The sequence below is a fragment of the Pterocles gutturalis genome, unplaced genomic scaffold (genome assembly GCF_000699245.1).
Source record: "Pterocles gutturalis isolate BGI_N339 unplaced genomic scaffold, ASM69924v1 scaffold39045, whole genome shotgun sequence".
NCBI classification, from domain to species: Eukaryota; Metazoa; Chordata; class Aves; order Pterocliformes; family Pteroclidae; genus Pterocles; species Pterocles gutturalis.
The window spans coordinates 16076-32419 of record NW_010139594.1 but is presented as its reverse complement, the minus strand read 5'-3'; the positions used below and the strand labels follow the sequence as shown (position 1 = coordinate 32419).

Genomic DNA, 16344 nt, shown 5'->3' with positions numbered 1-16344 from the left:
GTATGTGACTGGCTTTCTGATGGAGGTGTTAGGGCATTTGCTGAAGATACTGGATGAAAAGTTCCATTCCCTTAAATGGTTCATAATTTCTGTAAAACTCTGAAAGGTCTTGCTTTTCCCCATTATGAAAAGATAACTTTTTTTTTTATTAATGAAAGCATTTATATTATAACGAAACATTTTCATGCCCAACTCTAACTGGTGTGGGAAAGAGGATTTGATACAGGAAATGATGATTGCATTGTCTGTCATCATGACTCCCCTCCCAGTGGCCCATAATTTTTGATGATCTTTAATGAAGTGTTTTCTAAAAGATACGATTCCATTTTTGTGCATCCTGTTGAGAATAAAAAGAGGGACAGAGTGGGATTGTATGGAGAACACACAGATGGCTCCCTCGTTCTTGAGTGCAAGTTTAGGTTTTCTAAGGTCGGATCATCATTTTAAACTCTCTGAGCTGACAGGGGAGGATGATTTCGTTCTCTTAGGCATTCATTGGTGGTCAGATGAATTGAAGAGTGGGTGGAGAAAGACACTGGCAAGCCATTGGAGTTAGCTCTGCCACCGGTAAATGATAACTGTCTGCAGTCTGATTTTACTGGGGACATAAGTCCAAAGTGTGGCATTGGGTGGATTGCTTCAGGAAGCCAGGGGGCTAGTGGAGAAATCTGTGGGTAATGCTCCACCTCAAGGCATGGGTGCAGTTACTTTCTGTTTGAGCTGAAGATGTTTAACCTTGCTCTTTCCTTCTTTCCGCAGTACTGCCAGTAACTCAAACCGCAGCACGCCTGCCTGCTCCCCGATCCTGCGCAAACGCTCCCGGTCCCCGACACCACAGGACTCCCAAGGAGACGCCATGGTGGAAAAAGGCTCAGACCACTCGTCAGACAAATCCCCTTCCACGCCGGAGCAGGGTGTACAGCGTAGCTGCTCCTCTCAGTCAGGCCGCAGTGGGGCCAAGAATTCCAAGGTGAGGAGCGAGCAGATGACTTTGCTCAAGATGTGCACGTGTCCCCTGTTCGAAACTCTCTGGCTTTTTCCCATGCCTTTTTTTCTCTGGTTAACTTCCCTCTTTCTTCCTGTATCATACTTGTGAAAATTCTCCTAACTGGGAGCCATATGCATAGGTCAGACTCCAGCACAACTCTTCACCATCCTTTCCGTGACCTGAGCTCATGAGTTGCTGATGGCGTGTACTGCAGTTCTGTAACGGCTTATGTAGGCTAACCTTCTTGCAGTCAAAGCCCTGTTTCCTTGGGAGGACCTGTGCTTTTGAGAAAGACCTTGAAAATCAGCTGTTGCATTTATTTTTTTATCATATGGATCATGAAGGGTCATGGAACAAATGAAGGTTCCTCTGTGCAGACAGCCTGTGAAGGGCTCATGCATTTCTCCAGTCCTGCCTAAGCCCTGTGCTGAGGGGTGCAGATTGCACAGATCCAGTTTGCCAATCCTCTGCACGTTGCCTCCTGTTGGTGCAGAATTGCGGTGGTCTGGCAAATTCCCTGCAAATCTTGGCCAGGGTAGATGATGCAGTAAGCAAGGTATTGTGTCTTTTGACGGTATTAGAACCACCATCAGTTTTGTCTTTGCTGTACTGAGGAAGAGGGTTTCAGGTTTGGGGACTCTTGATTTTTTGTGAGTGGTGGGACCTGGTGAAACACTCACGAGGGCCTTAGGAGCCAAATATAACCTTTGATTATAGCCCTAATGTCAGTGGTTTATTATAAGATAGCTAGCTGTCAGGAGCACTTGTGTTTTTCCAGATTCCCAGTGAAATATTTCAGCCTGAATAACTTCATGGTATCACAGGCATAACTCTGACGGCTTGTGTGAATTGAGTTGTTAGATCTTTGCAGGATTTATGGCTGGGTTGTGACGCACACAAGAAGTGCTAATGTACTCCCCTCTGGGGTCACTGTCAGCAGAGGGAACAGGCGTCGCTGGCCCACATTCACTGGGCTGAACTGGGCACCACTAAGAGGGGAGTGTGTGGATTCAAAAGATGGAACGAAGGGGTTTTTTTCGAGATGAATCATTTGAGACCTGTCAGTTCTGAGGTTGCCCTTGAGGTCAGATGTGCTTCCTGTGAACACAGTGACCTACAAACACCGCCCCAGGGCAGCAGGAGCGGGTGACACCCTGCTGCTTGAGGGTCCAGCCCCAGAAGAAAGCCACGCAGATGGGGGGCAGGCAGGATGCAGGGCACACTGTGTTTATAGCCACACCGGGGGACACTCGGGGGGAAATGGTGTCGTTGGTCAGATGAGTTGCATTGCCCTGGCCCATAAATCCCATGGTGCTGTGAGATAGGTCCATGGGAGTGTGATTTTTACCAACAAAGTGACCACTAAAGCTTAACTTGAATTCATGGTGCTTTTCACAAGGAAGGGGGGGATATCATGCTTTCTGTTGGGTTTGTGGGTTTTCCTTCTCTTGATTTGTGAGGTAATTTTTCTTCTTTCCTTAATTTCTCTCTTTTCATTCCTGCATGCTTTCTCTCCGATTAAGTCACACAAGCGCCTCTCCAAAGTAAGCCTTCTTTTTTCTCTCCTGTCCCCCACTGTAGAATTGTCTCATGGCTCAGAAACTCTCCCCGTGGTACTAAGCGGTGACCCCAGTAAGGCATTCTCCTGGTGCGGCTGTGAGAATGTCAGCAAGAGCTCTGCCTGACGCCTGTAGCTGAGAAGCTGGTTTCACTTATGTCACTGGGATCTCATTAATATTTGCTCACGTGGTGTGAGAACTGGCCTGTTCATCACACTCCTTCAATGACTTCCAGCTAATTTAGCCTTTGTGTTAAGGTTTTCTTTCCCTCTCCCTTAAGTGAGCTGCTGTCTTTGCCAGGGAGAAATCTGCTGGCTTTGGTAGGCTGAACAGCCCCGTAATCCCTTCTATTCCCTCTCTTCTTACTATGCCTTTCAGAAACAAGAGCTGATCTCCGTGACTTCTTGCCTGCTTTTTATGATGAATAGTAGTTTTGTGGCCAGTGATCTCAGCTTACTGCCCTTCCGTGCACTCTGCGTGATGTAAATATTAAAGATCAGTGATTTCAAATGAACCCAGCTTAAACCTCTTAGAACAGACCTGTCCCAAATGAATTGTGAGAATTCATGGGCTCGCTCTGAAAGGTAGTGAGCAGAAGATCCCGCTGTGGGTGCTTGGATTGGAGATAAGCTCATTTGAGATTTGATCTCGCATCTCTATGCTACGCTCGGAAGAGTGTGAAAATCAGAAATGCAGATGGGATGCTTACGGGACAAGGTGCCAAGCTGTTGGCACTTCCACGTGTATACAAACAAGGAAAGTTAAAATCAGAATGGCTTGGATGGCTTCATAGTCCACGAAATCAATGCCTTGGCCTTTCCCCAGCTGATGCCTTAGATTTAATTCTAGGCAAGTTCGCAGAGAGCAGTGAAGTCCACAGCGCTGGCTTACTGTTTTTCCTTGGTCATAATGCCTCTTGTAACCAGCCTGACCTCGCATGATTGCTGGTGTCTGCTGGAAGCTTCTTTATGTCTTTTTTTTAGACAGATTGTCTTTTGCTTGGTAACTGTAACTTGGATAACTACAAGTGAGGACTGTGGGACTAAAGTCAGGTGAGATGGGAAAGATGTTGTATGGAGAAGTGGCAGAGAGTCCTGAAAGGGTTGCTGGTGAGTGGAGGTGTGTGGGTCAGGACAGGTCATGGCTGGAGGTGCTTTCCCTAAGCCATGGAGAGATTTGTTAGGAGAGGGACAGGTGGGAAGAACGTTGGTGGAGAGCGATGTATGTGTAAAATGTATGCGTAGTGGTTCAGTGATGTGCTTGCAGCCAGCCCCTTGCTTTTCTGAGAGGAAAAAAACCCAACGCCTTTAAGACAATCAGAGACACAAGAAGGAGGTGGACCTCAGATGAGCTCCAGCGCGAGGAAGCCAGTGCACAGAGGGGAGGGATTCTGGGCATGAGCTCCGCCAGCCTGCCTCAGAGCCCACGCTCTGTGCACAGGGTGAGCCTAAGGCATCTCTTCTCTGTGCCTCCTGAAGTGGCTTTCTCTGGTACAAGTGAGGAATCTGAGGTGTTAATAAGCCCTGATTTTCCCCACGCAGATCACGATGGTATCTGTTCAAGACAGGGAAAGGTTAGGAACAAAGAATTTAAGGACAAAGATTTTGAAATCTCCTTTCTCAGCCTCCTCTCCCCACCTCTCTTCTTCAAGAAGAATGGTCTGATTTTCCAACCTGTCTCACTAATGAAATGAAGCAGCTTGAGCCCATGAGTTCGATGCTGTGTTTGTACAATTGCTGACAGATCTGCTTGAGGTCCCCTGCCCTCTTTTGTCTGTTGTGTTAATTGTCGTGCCGCAGTGTTGCCATCAGAGGGAGCAGTTCACCTGGAGATTTAAGCACTGGGTTACATCTGGAGGAAGGCTTTTCTGGAGCTTGCTTTTCCATGCTGTCCACCGGTGTGGCATGGACCAAATCACCTGTGGGCGTGTGTCAGCCTTAGGCTTTTACCTGCAAACACCACTGCTTCTGGAACAGCTTTCTGAACTCAGCAAAAACACCCTTTCTGCTACCACACAAACGTGAAATACGTATTTTTAAACTCTTTTGCTCTTGCCCAAGGATAAAAGTGATTGCCTTTCCATTGCAAATACTTCAGATTTTTTCCTGCTGTCTATAGCTAGTAATGAATGCTGAGGATAAATGCCAGGTTAGGGGAAATCCGTGAATTTTGATGTAGGTGCTAGAGATTGTAGAATAGCTTAGGTCGGAAGGGATCTCAGAAGTTCTCTAGTCCAAGCCCCTGCTCAAAGCAGGGCTGATGTGGTTGTATCAGGTTGATGTAAAGTCTTGGTCAGCCACAGTTTTCAAACCTCCAAGTCTGGAGATCCCACAGCTTCATCGGGCCCCTGCTCCAGTGCTTAACCACTCTTGTTGTGAACAGGCTCTTTCCTTCTATTCGGATAGAATTTCCCTTACTGCAGCTTATGATTGTTGCACCTTGTCCTTTCAGTGTGCGATTCTAAGAGTTAGGCTGTGTCTGCTCAATCACCCTGCCATCCGGTGGTATAATCCCCCTTTAGGTAGCAGGTCATGAAATACTGGTTGTTTTGGACTGGGGTGAGGGATTTGGGAATAAATTTCATCAAGTTATTTGAGTTATTTGGCCATGGGAATAAGTTTCATCAAGTTCTTTGAGTTATTTGGCCATAGGCGTTTAGAAGCCAGGTGAATAGCACAGATTTTGCAAGTACATAGAACAGAAGAAAGGGCTCTGGAATCCGTTCCGAGCTCTGCCCTCACCCTGCTTCTGTGCCTCTGTCTCCCTAGTTGTAAAATGGACTTAGGGATACCTCTAGAGCTCTATGGCTTGTCATTCACTTGGTAAAAGGTTTCAGTTCCCCTGGAAGCACCAGAGTGTAGGAGTGAGTTGTGCCCCTGGTCCCAGTAATGCTAAAAGGTGGAAAATTCTGTTGGCACCAAGTTAGCAGGCTGAACGTCGTGTGGGTGATCCACTGCTTCCCATCTGCACTGTAAAGCTGTGATCTTCCATCGCAGTATGTGCAAGGGTGAGATCATTAACCCATGAAGATTTAAAGGCAACGTTAATTAAAGGCTCAGAGAAAATACCCCATTTTTTGCCCTCCTCAAGTTCTCCTGAGTTCTTCCCAGTTACAGCCACCATGTAACTATGAACTCTGGTATCTGCTCGTGTAGAATCATCTCTGCACATCAGTGACATCTTTCCCACTTCTGTGTGCAACTCCTTTTCTCTGTTCCTTATTTATTTTCTCTTTTCAGTTCTAATGCTTATGGTTTCTTTTTCCAGTATGACAGACTTAACCTGCTCAAAGTAAGAATTTGTTTTTCCTTTTTCTTTCTTTTCCCCCTCCATTATACTGTCTCTTGATTCTCACCATTTGCAACTCCCTATATTCTGACTCTCAGCAAGTTTAGAAAAAAAGGTAAATAAAATTGAAGATAGATTTAAGGACTCAGATAGTCTCCCTTCTCCTTGGATAGTTTCCTGTAGTCTGTTCTACCTGCAAAACATAGGGCTGAGGGGGAAGGAATCTCCTCATGTTTTGAACAGTTGGTGGAGGCAAAAGATGAGGTCTGGACGTCAGTATAATCGTGTGCAGGAGCTTAAGAAAGGAGGAGCTGCAGACTGGGGAAATTCAAATGTGAGGGGAGAAAAAAGAGTTACTGCAATTAATGCATCAGAGGGGAATGAAATCCTGCTGCAGTGTGCTGACACTACGACGTGTGCACCCTGATTCAGAAGACGCGGTGTCTCTGTTTTCTCCATGCCAGTTATAGTTTGATTATGATTTTTTTTCCCCAGAAGGTTCTGAGTTATGCCTTTTGCTCATTAAGGCAGACAGATGGCAAAACAAATCTGCAGGAAAATCACTCCATCTTAGACCCTGTGCTCCTGAGGACAAGGTGGTGTGTACATGGATTAAGATTAATTCCCCTGATTTTTTTTTTTTTTTTTTTGTGTAGGCTGAATTGCATAAGGCCTTTTTCCATGCCCTACTTGTAGAGAAGGATGACTTCTACCTTTGTGAATGGAGGGTATGGCCAAGTATGGGAAAGCGTAGCAAGTAAGAGAAAATTCCTCTGGCTGGTTGAAGAGCTGCACTGTGTATATAGTTCTTCAGTTCATATCCTTTCCCCAGGAAAGGCACATACTGTTATTACTGTGGGGTTTTCCATTAGAGACCGGTGCGGTGAAACTGGCAGAAATGTGCAAGGTTGCGAGAGATCCTTCAGAAATGTTGGCCTCGTGAATGAGATCCAGATGCTGGTAAGGTTGTCTGCTGGAGTGGCATATAGGGAGCACAGGAAACCGAAAGCAGAGGTGAAGAACAGTGTAAGCAACCCCAAATCTTCATAGGCATCTCCGGTCCAATCTGATCTCACTAATGCTTTGCATTTACTTTCCTATGGTAAACATCCTGTATGTCATTGGTCCTGTTGTGGGCTACCCCAGTGCAGGTAGTTCCTGTGCTTCTGTGAATATGATCTGAACTCTCTGTGTGAAGCTCCCACAGGCTCTGTTACGAGCTGGAGGACAGGATTCCCTCATATTCCAGACTGGGTATAAAGCTGTGAAAAATATTCCCAGTCTAAGGTCAGAAGCAAAATGACTTCAAAGAAAGAAATGCAGTGAAACGTTGCTTCTGTCCTTGTCTGTTTGGCTCGACTCCCCTAAGTGTAACGTAACCGTTGCTGGTTGGGAGGGGGACGGGCACAGCCCATCACGGGGACATTGGAAAGCCGGCCTGACTGGAGTGGGAGTGTGAAGCTTATTTCTTCCTCTCTCTGTGCAGATCAGTCTCACCTCCAGCTGAACACTGCCAAGTGTGACTTTCCAATCTGAGCTAGCTTTGTCATATGCTCCGATGTGACATGTGGCCTGTCCTCTCAAACCATCTGAAATGCCGTTATAAGGACAAAAAAAATCACATGTGCAGCTGATGCAAAACACTGTGCACTGAAATCCTGAAGAAAAAAAAAAACCAAACACTACCACCCCAGCCTTTTTTTTTTTCTTTCCTCTTAGCTTTTCTAGTGATTTTCTCCAGCAGTTTTCCTGGCTCTGTATATGTCTCCCTTTTGAAATTTAAAATCCTGTTGAAAGTTTTGCCTTATGGCTTTTGCGAGTAAAATTGTGTCCCTGCCTCCTGGTAGTTCTTTGAGGGCTTATTTGCACGGGGTCCGTTCAATGCAATGTGATTTTTGCAGCCTAGCCAGCAGACGTGGAAGAATGTCCCCTCTCCTAGAAGTGGCTGGCAACAATGATGATGACGAGCTCCTCTGTTGCTAGTGGGTGCTGCTGTTCTGCAGAAATGATTGCAGCATGCGCACGCGAGTCCGTGTGTGCGTGCGTGCACGTGGACATGCACACAGGAGCCTGAACTCTTTCCTATTACTGACTCGTGCTTCTGGATTGGGTCTCTGTTCCTGTAACTGCAAATAACTGTTAGACCGCACTGTGAAACCCATTGAAATCTTCCGTTTTAATCCCACTTTCACTTCACTAATTATACAAACCAGATCGGACCTAGTTTCTCTGTCCATCTTTCTTTTTGATCCTAAGATCTCTGTGCTGACTAATGCTTCTCTTCTATTTTGTCCTTACAGAAAAGCCAGAGTTGGTATAATGTAAGTACTCCAGTTTCTCTTGTCCCTGGGTGAATATGGGCTGGGTACCTGGGTGTGGGGGAAGGTGCAAAGGGGCTTTGCAGTGGCACTGGGGCATACTGACCGTTTCCAAAAAGAGGAGGTGGAAATGGCTCAGAACTGGCAAAGGAGGACTGACATCCTGAGGGGTGAGGATGCCAGAGGCAGAGGGCAAAAGCTTTGTCTTTTCAGTCGCTCTTCTGATCTCCACATCCTGTACCCTCCCGTTTCCCAGCAGAGTTGGTCTTGATGTGGTGACAAACGGAGCTGCCACCGTGCAAACCCTTTGCATCTCTCAGGGTGGTGTGGGCTGAGAGAGGAATTATTTTCTGTTGACCCCACAGAAACACAACCCATCTTTTGCTTCTGCCCTTACTTTCGTTCTGCAAGCATGAGTAGCAGTGTTTTTGGTACAAAGCTGGTGGTGTGCTAATTTGCACCATCGGTGTCACTTTTGCACGGTTGAACCCCCACCCCACGAGCGCTCTAGAGACCAGTAGCACCGTGGTTTTGTAGTTTTTCCCGGGGTTTTTGAGGGAAAATGCGCCAGCCGTTCCATGCTCAGCAACAGTTCCTACCTTCCTGCAGCCTGTGACGTTAGAACAAATGATTTTGGCTGGTACAGTGCCGTCAGGTTTGACAGAGTCATAGGAGGCTGGATATAATCAGCACCAGGATAGCAGCAAGGGCAGGAAAAGATGTGATCTCAGAAGCAGAGGGAAGCCTGGAGGCAATGGTGTTAAGTATGAAAAACCACAGTAGGCCAAAGTGTTGGAGAAACGGCAGATAAAGGGACGTGGAGGGAGATGCACAGGTCCAGCCAGGCTGCTGCAAAAATGTGAGTCTGTGACCGTAGCTAAAGGTGACTTTTGCTCTTATGGGAGAGTTGCCTGTGACTGTAGATCCATACCCTGCTGCATGATGCTTTGCTGTGGTCTGCTTCTGTGGGTCTCTTGTGTTTTCATGTCCTCTCTATCTTATCTTTCTGTTCTCTTGTTTTTCCTCCATATATTTTCAGCATGAGAGACAGTACATCCGGAGAGTAAGCACTGGCTGCATTTTTTGTGGTTCCCCCTTCCCCCTGATTATTTTCCTTTAGAAAAAACAAAACAAAACCAAATCATGGTCTAGTTAGTAGAGGCATTCTGGCCAGATAAAAGCAGCAATGTGGAAATACGGATGGGCTGCAAACTCTGGGAAGGCAGTCAATTCTACTTGGCAGTATTATTACCATTAAAAATTTGCTAAAGCATCTCCTTGATAATAGTTCCCCTTATTTACCAGCTCCTTCCAGGCAGGATTTTTTCTGGCATTTGGACCATTCTGATTCTTCTCCTCCTTTTCCCACTGAGAGCATCTCTAGAAATGAATCTGTGGAGGCTAACCCCTTCAGGAAGCCTTACAATTTCCTTTACTCACTTTTCCCCACTTTTGTTTTACGTCAGCTTCGCTGTGCTCAGAGCAAACACCCTCCACATTGTTCTTTGTGCCAGTTCAGCAGCTCCGGGTGCCAGGCACTGTACAAACCACAAACCAAAAATTATAGTCCTTGCCTCAAAGAGCACATGGTCCTCAAAGATCTCCAGAGCATCAATGATCAGAACGCCAGTTTTCTGAGTTTTCATTTTTTGCTGCTTTTAACTGGCTTTTCTGTCCTTGTAGCACTGTATCCCTCTTTGCTGGTTGCAACCCTTCCCTTTCCTTCTCTAGATTCCTTTTCTCTGCTTTTTCCGTAAGATGTTACCAACTTCTCTCACCTTGTTTGTTCTCCTTTTGATCCTACCGGTGGTTTTTGGGATTGACATCCCTACCAGGCTGAGAAGTGGGAGAAAAGGGGTGAACCGAGGTCATGGGTTGGTTTGGCAGACCTGCCCTTTCTTGGTCTTGTGCTTTCTCTGCTTTGCTTTCCAGAGGACAAATGCAAACTGGTCCAGGTGCACTGTGAGGTTTAGAAGAGAACCACCAGTTTGAGACTAAATATACTCAACCTTACAGAGTTTGCTTTGTGTTCATCTCCTCGTGGTGGAGGAGCAGACCATCCTGGGCTGGCTGAGTTCATTAGCAGTGGAAAGAAAAAAGTCCCTGAGGTGTTTCTTCTGCTTTTAGTGAGGAACTGCAGGCATGGAGACTCTAGTTTAGAACAACTGTCGTTCTTTGGGAGTGAAAACTCAGTTTGTTGGGCAGCTGTGGTTTAGGTCTCACCCATCTATGCTTAGCCACCAGGATGCAGTCGGTGTGTGTCTGCCTTGGACTTGTGTGTCTGCATGTTGAATTATTGTTCATTGAGTTATTATTTTAAAAATAATTTTTATTTTTTTAAAACAGACCTCAAAACCAAACTTCCTCCGCAATTTTGTTTACTGAAACAGAGATGCGACTTACTCTGTAGACCCGATGTGCTTAGAGGGCTGGGAAATTGGTGTTTCACTTCCTTGGTGACACGAAGGAGGAGTTTGCATTGACTGTGGAGGTGGCAGGAGCTCCACAAGTTGGTAGAAGGAATTTGTCACCCAACAGACATCATTCCAATTAGAGACAAACTGGAGATGTTTAGCTGCCAAGGGTAAAAGCGATCTCCTTTGTTCTTCTCCTCTCGGGGCTTTGGGTCTTAGGGCATTTCCCAGCATGGAGGAACTCTCTGTGCCTTGAGGTCAGCGTGCAGTTGAGGCACTGAGCCCAGCAGGTCTGCCACGCTTTTTTTCTGCCTACTTCTCTCTCAGTTGGACTGTCAATCCTTCTGCTTCCCTGACTGTTCCTAGATTAGGGTGTATGTCTCCGATTTTCCACAGCGCTTCTAGCTGCCACTCTATAGCAAGGCTTGATTCTGTAAATTGCCTCCTGTAGTCCCTGTGCTGGTAGACGCCAGGAGAATCTACAGAGCATACTCCTGGAAAAGAGAATAAGATGATCTTGAAAAGTTAGAGCAAACGCAGTTGACACCAGGGAAGAGGTGAGATTTCTATCTGTCCACAAGGTTTTCATATTACTATTTAGATCCCAAGGTCTGCCCTACTCTGTACTCCTTTCCTTTGTGCTCATTTATGCACATTCCTTTCACCTGCCTTCTCTTTTGCAACCATGCTTCAAGATTTTTTTTCCTCTTACAGCTTCTCCCTATAACTGACCAGAACCACCTCTTCTCCTCCTATGTGCAGGATAGCCCCAGAGTGGTTAGTGGGGAAAAAAATTACAGTGCAGAGACACTAATTGTCTCTCTTAGGTGTTCTTAAATACTACTAGAAACATTTGCTGTCCTATTAAGTCTGAAAAGATCAACAGGAGCACAGTTCTGCCCACTTGTCTTTGGGAGAGCAAAGTCTGCGCGGAGGATTGCACGGAGTGGGACAGGAGCCCTGCGCCTGCAGTTCTGCAAACAAATGCTGTGTGCCAGGGCAGCTCTCAGCTTGGCTTGCAAGAGGTGAAGGTCTCAAAAATAAATCCAGTCAAATGCATGCAGGTTGCCATGTAAAGGAGAGAGCCCTAGGTTTCCCTTTGGGAAAACTGTGGCAAAAGCCTGTGCGTTGGGAGGTGGCTGAGGATTCGGGGTGTGTTGTGATGCTGCAAAGGGACTTTCTTTGTGGAGACATTTGAGCAGTGCTTGCAGCTTCTTAAGAAAGAATCAAGCGGTCACAAGGCTGAACACCATAAGAAATCAGCTTTTGCTGGTCTGGGTGTGCTGTCTTTTCTTCTTGCAGTACCCTCTTGGAGACCTCGTAGATACCAGAGTGGAGGGGGAAACTCAGCTGTTGGAAAGAGTAAAATGTTCCCTATAAAGACAGAGAGAGAGAAGTTATGCATCCTTTTAGGAAGAACATCAGGAACAGCTTTCCAATGGGTGGCAGCCTGAGTCGGACTCAGCGACAGCAATTAAGTAAATGGAGTTTATTGCAAAAATCCAGACCTGCTGATGAGTGAGCAAGGTGTTGAACAAACAGCCTTTTTCTCTGTGAATCTGTGCCATCATCCTGTAAGTTCCAGTAACCATCTTGCCTGTTTCTGGAGCTATGTTAACTCCTTGTTTTTTAGGTATTTTTCATCCCTTCAGATTTTCCATGATTTTAGGGGTATGGATGACCAGCCCTGGCACAGCTACTGTGGGGTAGAGGCGCTGAATTAGAAGTGAGCTTTTCCTGCAAGCTCATGTGATGATGAACTCAAATCCACTTTCCACCCCAAAAGGCCAGTGATTACTTTGAAGCTGCTGCTTCTGCTGTTCATTCATTTTTAAAAGAAAAAAAAAAAAAAAAAGGAAAAAAAAAAAAAAAAAGAGGGGAAAAAAAACCCCTAGAGACCAGACCGGTTTTGGAAGAAATGCTGTGGGACAGGTGGCCAGTCTCTTGCTGGCATTAATCAGCATAGCAGCCCTGCTGTCAGTGGGGTCTAAACTCTCCCACATAAGCAGGGAATGTACTCTGTTCTTTTCCACTAGTTTTCCTGTTCTGTCCAGAAGCAATGCAAATCTTCCCTGAAGAGTTAAGAGCAAGACCATCAGTTGGGAAAATCGGATAAGATTTTCCTTCTCCATTCCCTCTGTGCCTTGCCATCTCTCCTGCTCACCTGTTTTCTGTGCTGTACAAGACTATACCTTTCTCACTTCTTATGTTGGCAGACTTCCCTGTCCTGTCCCATCCCCCAGCAGCAGTGGCTTTACATTCCTGACAGAGGATTTGTTGGTGTATTAACAGGAAGATCTTACCATGGGGAGTCACCCTTTTCTCCCCGTTTCCCCCGCCCCGAGCCTCTTCCCTCCACCCTTTGCAGTGCCATCCTGTGCCATCTCGCTCTATTTGCAGAGGAGTTAATGTTTGCTGTCTCCACCTCCGGGTTAGCTATTCGGATCGCTTGTGCCATTCATCTCTGCACGGGGAGGTGGGTGGCTGTGTAGACAGAAGCATCCTGCTGGGGGTATTTTTTGGAAGTAATCCCATAAGTAGTTTTCAGCAAAGGGGGCCGTGCAGTAGAGCGATGCAGGTACCTCGCAGATGTCTGTAATCCTAATGCTTTGTCCTTCCCAGGCTACAGAAATTTTGTTTATTGTTCCCTCATATTGGGGTGGCAGATGAATGTACTGCTTCCTTCTAACAGGAGAGACCGGTGTGCTGTCTCACACCAGCAATGCTTTTGCAGAGAGCACTTGCCAGCTCTTCCTGACAGTGAGCAAACTGCAGTCCCTGGCCCTGGGGTGAAACAGTGGCTTTGCAGAGGCGCTGTCGGTTTTTTGGTTGTGTTTTTTTTGTTGTTGCTGTTTTGTGGGTTTTTTTTTTTTTGAGATATGTGCCCGGTTTGTTAGGAAGAATGATTTTATTTCCATATACTTGTTTGCACAGACTCAGCATCACGGCTGAGCTGCACTGGTGTCGTGGTGTGGACCTTTACCTGTACGTTGCTGCACTTGAGCAGAGAGGGGGATAGGCGGGGGACTAAGGGCAGAGGGACACAGGGAGCTCCAGCGCTCCGAGCAGCCTTCCTGGGACCTGCAGGGAGTTGATTTACTGGAGCCCAAAGGAAGCCTTTGCTCTTCATTTCCCAAGTGGCCTGACGAATGAAACCGAGCCCGACCTTTGCTTTTTGGGGGAGCTCAGAGATAACATATAGGAGTAGCTGTGTGGGTCTCACGCGGCTGATCTCTCGTAGCTGTGTTCTTTAGGCTGGTCTCTCCTTACTCCCCTCGCGCCTCCCCCAGCACACTCTGTCCAGCAACTTTCCATTACAGGAAACATCTGCTGGGAGGCCGGGCTCAGGCTGGGTTACTGCAGGGCATTGGCCGACAGAATTACCCAGCTCCAGCAACTTAAAGCGTGTGCAAATCGTTTTGGTATCTTCCCCACCCGCTCCTGCCATGGGAAATGTTAACAAAGACTGAAGCTGCCTTTCAGAGCAGAGAGGGACTAGAGAGGAGAGCCTGAGGCACACACAGAAGAAATAAGACTAACTGCTTTTTTGGTTTCAAAGGGGGGGAAAAAAAAAAAAAAGAAAAGAAAAAGCCGCTGAAATCTCTGAGCCGTTTACTGTCCGGTTCAGTCCTGGAAACCACAGCTCGATCCGTGAGCTCCAGCTGGTCCGGTGGGGTCCTGGCAGTCGGAGCTGTTTCGGTTGCTGGCTCTGTAGTCCCTGGGCCAGGAGCTGCAGATGCCTCGCACGGACCTGCCTGGGACTGCCCAGAGTGTCGGCACGTTTGCGGTGCTTCTTTAAGGGATGCCCACAGCAAGAAGCTGGTGAGACTGGAACCGAAGAGCACAAAGGTTGCCCGCCAGCACGCTTACCCTAATGAGCCACATTTTCAAAGTCCACTGGAGGGCAAATCCTGGCTCAGATCTGCAGAGGCGGCTAGGGCAGATGACCTGAATGTGAGCAGGAAAGTAGGGGAAGGCACGTCAGCTCCTGCCAAGCTGCTGTATCTCTTTTGACTTTGAATCTAAACAAGAAGCGGTGACAGCAGGAACAGGAAAAGCAGAGTTTGATTGAGCACACGGGGAGCTGTGCGAGTGCTGAGGGAACGCTATGGATTCCTTGCTGGAGTGTGGGGCTCTCTGGGATCCCGTGCTGGATCAAGAACTGCCGTGTCTGCTGTGGGACCTGGAGGGGCTTGTCGACTCCCCGCGAGAAAATGTCAGCTGTGGATCAGATGAAATTCCAGCTGTGAGTGTCTCTAAACTGAACTGTTTGTCACTCTAACAGAAGTTCTGGTGCTAAGCCTGTGGTCCTGAGCTTCTGTGGTAGAGGTTTTAGACAGATCAGAACATCCCTTATTGTGGGGAAGGGAGGGGAGCACCCCTGCTCATGGAAACGGTACTGCTGAGTTGGGTTGCTGTAACTCATTGGAGCCAAAGCTGAGAGCTGAGTGTCATCTCTGGTGCCCCCTCCTTTCCCATCCTGCCTGCTTGTCCCAGGAAATCTTGGGCTTGGGCTCTTGCTGGAGCCCATCTCTGACCAAGATCTTTTCCAGATGTTCAGGTTAGAAGTTTGGTAAGTAAAAATCATATTTCTGTCATCAGCTGGTTAGCAGGTTTTATTCAGAAGTAAGATACTTTGGGCCCGCAGGACTGGAGCAAATATCTGAAGTGCTGAGCTGATGTTAAAAAAATATTGTTTCTGGATTGTTGAATTGGTGTGAGGAAGAGGGAAAGCTTTTGGGGGGCAGGGGGTTGTGTGTGTTTCCTTCTTTGATTTGACAGCATTTGACAATTTTGTAAGGTTGATGCTAAACAATTTTTCCCACCCCTGCAGCCCCACCAACACCATTCCCAAACAGAAGCTCCCTTCTGTAATCACGTTGATTTTTGGGGCACTTGCTGGGGGGCTCTGAGGTGTGCCCACCTTTCTGCTTTGGGACATCTGTATTGTGCAGCTGGAAGAGATAGGAGAGGGTTGTTGAGAGGAAATGGAGATAAGGAGGGAAGAGGTTGTACCCCAGGTTTTTTTGCCTTCCTTACATTTATGGGAGAAGGAACATGATGCCTCCTGAATTTGCACCTGCCTCGATTTTGGTCAACCCTGCTTCAAAAGATGTTCTGGCTATTATGAGCCATGGTGTGTAGGAGGTGGTCTAGCATGGGCAGAGTCACATTATAGTTGAGTAACCTGCAGAGAGAAGGCAGCTCCTGGTCTCCCTCCAGCCAACAGCACCATTATCTCCGAGGCTTTCCATGACGCCCGGTGTCAGCAGAGTAAGCGTAAAACACGGCTGAGTCCTTGCGAGAGCCTCTTCAGAGCACCGCAAAAGCGTTCTCACTGTACCAGTGGACAGTTGTGTGTTCACTGACTGCCAGGTGGAGCACTTGATGGGGAGAGGAACAGGGATGACTGCATTATTCCTGAGCCCTGGATGATGCTGGCCATTCAGGTTCCTGTGGCAGGGCTGCAGCTATAAAGCGCCTGTTTTCTGGGGTTGCTGCGCTGTTCCTGGGAGAGCTGGGGACTGGCGGCTAACTGATGCATTGCAAACCTTGTCATGTGTCATACCTTGTGCAGTTTAGGATTGCAGGAAAAGAGATTCCTCCTGCAGCCACAGCTTCCATGCAATTGCATTTTGCTGCCTAGCAGATACGGGTATATCCCTGTTACTCTGTACTTGCTCTTCCAAGTCAGGTTCTCCTCTTCTCACTTAATGCACTAAATCCCAAATCCTCCCGTCTGTGTGCCTGCTGTGGTGGGAGCTCCTAGCCTCATG

General features: G+C 47.2%; 1 protein-coding gene across 1 annotated transcript in view; it reads left to right on the top strand.

Moving 5' to 3' along the window:
- Positions 1-766: 766 nt before the first annotated feature.
- Positions 767-16344, top strand: part of GRAMD1B (GRAM domain containing 1B) — a gene marked incomplete at its 3' end in the record, with an annotated part of 31649 nt that continues 16071 nt past the window's right edge. The window contains exons 1-2 of the mRNA XM_010083379.1: positions 767-970; positions 8136-8156. Coding sequence (XP_010081681.1) covers positions 857-970; positions 8136-8156 — 135 coding nt within the window. The remainder of the gene's footprint in view (positions 971-8135; positions 8157-16344) is intronic.